The 4,186-nt window shown below is 42.2% G+C and overlaps 1 protein-coding gene across 1 annotated transcript; it reads left to right on the plus strand.

Annotated features, from left to right (window-relative positions):
- Positions 1 to 673: 673 nt before the first annotated feature.
- On the plus strand, positions 674 to 1,971 carry LOC138432749 (heterogeneous nuclear ribonucleoprotein A1-like). The gene has a single exon (XM_069574257.1). It carries the CDS (start codon positions 689 to 691, stop codon positions 1,649 to 1,651), a length of 963 nt encoding a protein of 320 aa, XP_069430358.1. The 5' UTR covers positions 674 to 688; the 3' UTR covers positions 1,652 to 1,971.
- Positions 1,972 to 4,186: the final 2,215 nt, after the last annotated feature.

Here is a 4,186-nt window from a genome sequence, read left to right on the forward strand (position 1 = left end):
TGAAACTGGAGCCAATTATACAGAGTGAAGTAAGCCAGAAAGAAAAAAACACCAATACAGTATACTAACACATATATATGGAATTTAGAAAGATGGTAACGATAACCCTGTATGAGAGACAGCAAAAGAGACACAGATGTATGCTGCTAAGCCGCGTCAGTTGTGTCCAACTCTGTGTGACCCCAGAGACAGCAGCCCAACAGGCTCCTCTGTCCCTGGGATTCTCCAGGCAAGAATACTGGAGTGGGTTGCCATTTCCTTTGGACTCTGTGGGAGAGGGAGAGGGTGGGATGATTTGGGAGAATGGCATTGAAACATGTTAATATCATGTAAGAAATGAATTGCCAGTCTAGGCTCGATACAGGATACAGGATGTTTGGGGCTGGTGCACTGGGATGACCCAGAGAGATGGTATGGGAAGGGAAGTGGGAGTGGGGTTCAGGATTGGGAATTCATGTACACCCATGGCAGATTCATATTGATGTATGGCAAAACCAATACAGTATTGCAAAGTAAAATAAAGTAAAATTTTTAAAAAAACAACACACTCCTGTTTTCCAGGAAATCCTGTCTGTGTCATTTGTTAGGAAGAATAGTTTATTGGCCAATTAAAAGTTAGCATGACCTTTCTGCCCGTGGACACCGCCGAGAAAGCATCGTTGAAGTCTTCCCCGCCTCCACTGCCGTCATGTCTAAATCAGAGTCTCCCAAGGAGCCCGAACAGCTGCGGAAGCTCTTCATCGGAGGATTGAGCTTTGAAACAACCGATGAGAGTCTGAGGAGCCATTTTGAGCAATGGGGAACGCTCACAGACTGTGTGGTAATGAGGGATCCAAACACCAAGCGATCCAGAGGCTTCGGGTTTGTCACATACGCCACGGTGGAGGAGGTGGATGCGGCCATGAATGCAAGGCCACACAAGGTGGACGGAAGAGTTGTGGAACCAAAGAGGGCCGTCTCAAGAGAAGATTCTCAAAGACCTGGTGCCCACTTAACTGTGAAAAAGATTTTTGTTGGTGGCATTAAAGAAGACACTGAAGAACATCACCTGAGAGATTATTTTGAACAGTATGGGAAAATTGAAGTAATTGAAATCATGACTGACCGAGGCAGTGGCAAAAAGAGAGGCTTTGCTTTTGTAACCTTTGATGACCATGACTCCGTAGACAAGATTGTCATTCAGAAATACCACACTGTGAATGGCCACAACTGTGAAGTGAGAAAAGCCCTGTCTAAGCAAGAGATGGCTACTGCTTCATCCAGCCAGAGAGGTCGAAGTGGTTCTGGAAACTTTGGTGGCGGTCGTGGAGGTGGTTTTGGTGGGAATGACAACTTTGGTCGTGGAGGAAACTTCAGTGGTCGAGGTGGCTTTGGTGGCAGCCACGGTGGTGGCGGATATGGTGGCAGTGGGGATGGATATAATGGATTTGGTAATGACGGAAGCAATTTTGGAGGTGGCGGAAGCTACAATGATTTTGGCAATTACAACAATCAATCTTCAAATTTTGGACCCATGAAAGGAGGAAACTTTGGAGGAAGAAGTTCTGGCCCCTATGGTGGTGGAGGCCAATACTTTGCCAAACCACGAAACCAAGGTGGCTATGGTGGCTCCAGCAGCAGCAGTAGCTATGGCAGTGGCAGAAGGTTTTAATTACTGCCAGGAAACAAAGCTTAGCAGGAGAGGAGAGCCAGAGAAGTGACAGGGAAGCTACAGGTTACAACAGATTTGTGAACTCAGCCAAGCACAGTGGTGGCAGGGCCTAGCTGCTACAAAGAAGACATGTTTTAGACAATACTCATGTGTATGGGCAAAAAACTCGAGGACTGTACTTGTGACTAATTGTATAACAGGTTATTTTAGTTTCTGTTCTGTGGAAAGTGTAAAGCATTCCAACAAAGGGTTTTAATGTAGATTTTTTTTTTTGCACCCATGCTGTTGATTGCTAAATGTAATAGTCTGATCATGACGCTGAGTAAATGTTTTTTTTTTTTTTTAATGTGCTGTGTAAAGTTAGTCTACTCTGAAGCCATTTTGGTAAACTACCCCAACAGTGTGAAGTTAGAATTCCTTCAGGGTGATGCCGGGTTCATTTGAAATTTATTTACAAACCTGCTTGGTGGAGAAGCTGCTGTCTTCAGAACCTTGGTGTAGTTGAGCTGACAGTTGCTGTGTTGTGACCTGGAGCTCACCACTAAAAGGGTCACCCATGCAAAGTCATGGAGGTTTTTTTGTTTTTTTTGGTTATTAATGATTGTTGGCACATCCTATGCAATATATCTAAACTGAATTATGGTACCAGATAAAGTTATAGATGGGAATGAAGCTTGTGTATCATCCATTATCATGTGTAATCAATAAAAGATTTAATACCCTCTTGAAAAAAAAAAAAAGTTAGCATGATACTCTTTGCTTGTCCTTGTTTATAAAAATATTCTGCTTCATATATTTTTGTAAGCATAAATCTTATATTGAATTTAAAGTCTTTCACATCCTTTAGTTTTACTACTTAAAAATCATTTGTATGATGAAATGTTTACATTTCTGCCTTTCATAAGATTTCATGATCAGTTGATGAAATGATCAAATATAAAGTTATATAATTTCTCATGCATTTAATGAAGTATTATGACCTGCCTCTTGAGAAATCTGTATGCAGGTCAGGAAGCAACAGTTAGAATTGGACATGGAACAACAGACTGGTTCTAAATAGGAAAAGGAGTACGTCAAGGCTGTATATTGTCACCCTGCTTATTTAACTTATATGCAGAGTACATCATGAGAAACGCTGGACTGGAAGAGACACAAGCTGGAATCAAGACTGCCAGGAGAAATATCAATAACCTCAGATATGCAGATGACACCACCCTTATGGCAGAAAGTGAAAAGGAACTAAAAAGCCTCTTGATGAAAGTGAAAGTGGAGAGTGAAAAAGTTGGCTTAAAACTCAATATTCAGAAAATGAAGATCATGGCATCTGGTCCCATCACTTCACGGGAAATAGATGGGGAAACAGTGGAAACAGTGTCAGACTTTATTTTTCTGGGCTCCAAAATCACTGCAGATGGTGATTGCAGCCATGAAATTAAAAGACACTTACTCCTTGGAAGAAAAGTTATGACCAACCTAGATAGTATATTCAAAAGCAGAGACATTACTTTGCCGACTAAGGTCCGTCTAGTCAAGGCTATGGTTTTTCCTGTAATCATGTATGGATGTGAGATTTGGACTGTGAAGAAGGCTGAGCGCAGAAGAATTGATGCTTTTGAACTGTGGTGTTGGAGAAGACTCTTGAGAGTCCTTTGGACTGCAAGGAGATCCAATCAGTCCATTCTGAAGGAGATCAGCCCTGGGATTTCTTTGGAAGGACTGATGCTAAAGCTGAAGCTCCAGTACTTTGGCCACCTCATGAGAAGAGTTGACTCATTGGAAAAGAGTCTGATGCTGGTCGGGATTGGGGGCAGGAGGAGCAGGGGACGACAGAGGATGAGATGGCTGGATGGCATCATGGACTCGACGGACGTGAGTCTGAGTGAACTCCGGGAGTTGGTGATGGACAGGGAGGCCTGGCGTGCTGCGATTCATGGGGTTGCAAAGAGTCGGACATGACTAAGTGACTGAACTGAACTGATGCAAATTAGATATTAAAAACAAATACAAATATAACATAGAATTATATTTTTTATATTTTACAGTTTTATCATTCAAGAGTTGTTATTTGGGGTAGGGCAGAATGGGAGGATCAGGAAATAACAGGTATTAAGTGCCTTCTATGTTTTCTTGGGCTCCAAAATTACTGAAGATGGTGACTGCAGCCATGAAATTAAAAGACACTTGCTCCTTGGAAGAAAAGCTATGACAAACCTAGATAGTGTATTTAAAAGCAGAGACATCATTTTGCTGAGAAAAATCTGTCTAGTTAAAACTATGGTTTTTCCAGTAGTCATGTATGGATATGAGAGTTGGACCATAAAGAATCCTGAGCACCAAAGAATTGACTCTTTCGAACTACGGTGGTAGAGAAGACTCTTGAAAGTCCCTTGAACAGCAAGGGGATCAAACCAGTCAATCCTAAAGGAAATCAGTCCTGAATATTCACTGGAGGACTGATGCTGAAGCTGAAGCTCTGATACTTTGGCCACCTGATGCAAAGAGCCCATTCATTGGAAAAGACCCTCATGGTGGGAA

The sequence above is a fragment of the Ovis canadensis genome, chromosome 2 (genome assembly GCF_042477335.2).
Source record: "Ovis canadensis isolate MfBH-ARS-UI-01 breed Bighorn chromosome 2, ARS-UI_OviCan_v2, whole genome shotgun sequence".
In the NCBI taxonomy this organism is placed as follows: domain Eukaryota; kingdom Metazoa; phylum Chordata; class Mammalia; order Artiodactyla; family Bovidae; genus Ovis; species Ovis canadensis.

Coding starts and splice junctions, on each gene's coding strand:
- LOC138432749 (XM_069574257.1), top strand. CDS start 689: ATGTCTAAATCAGAGTCTCCCAAGGAGCCCGAACAGCTGCGGAAGCTC.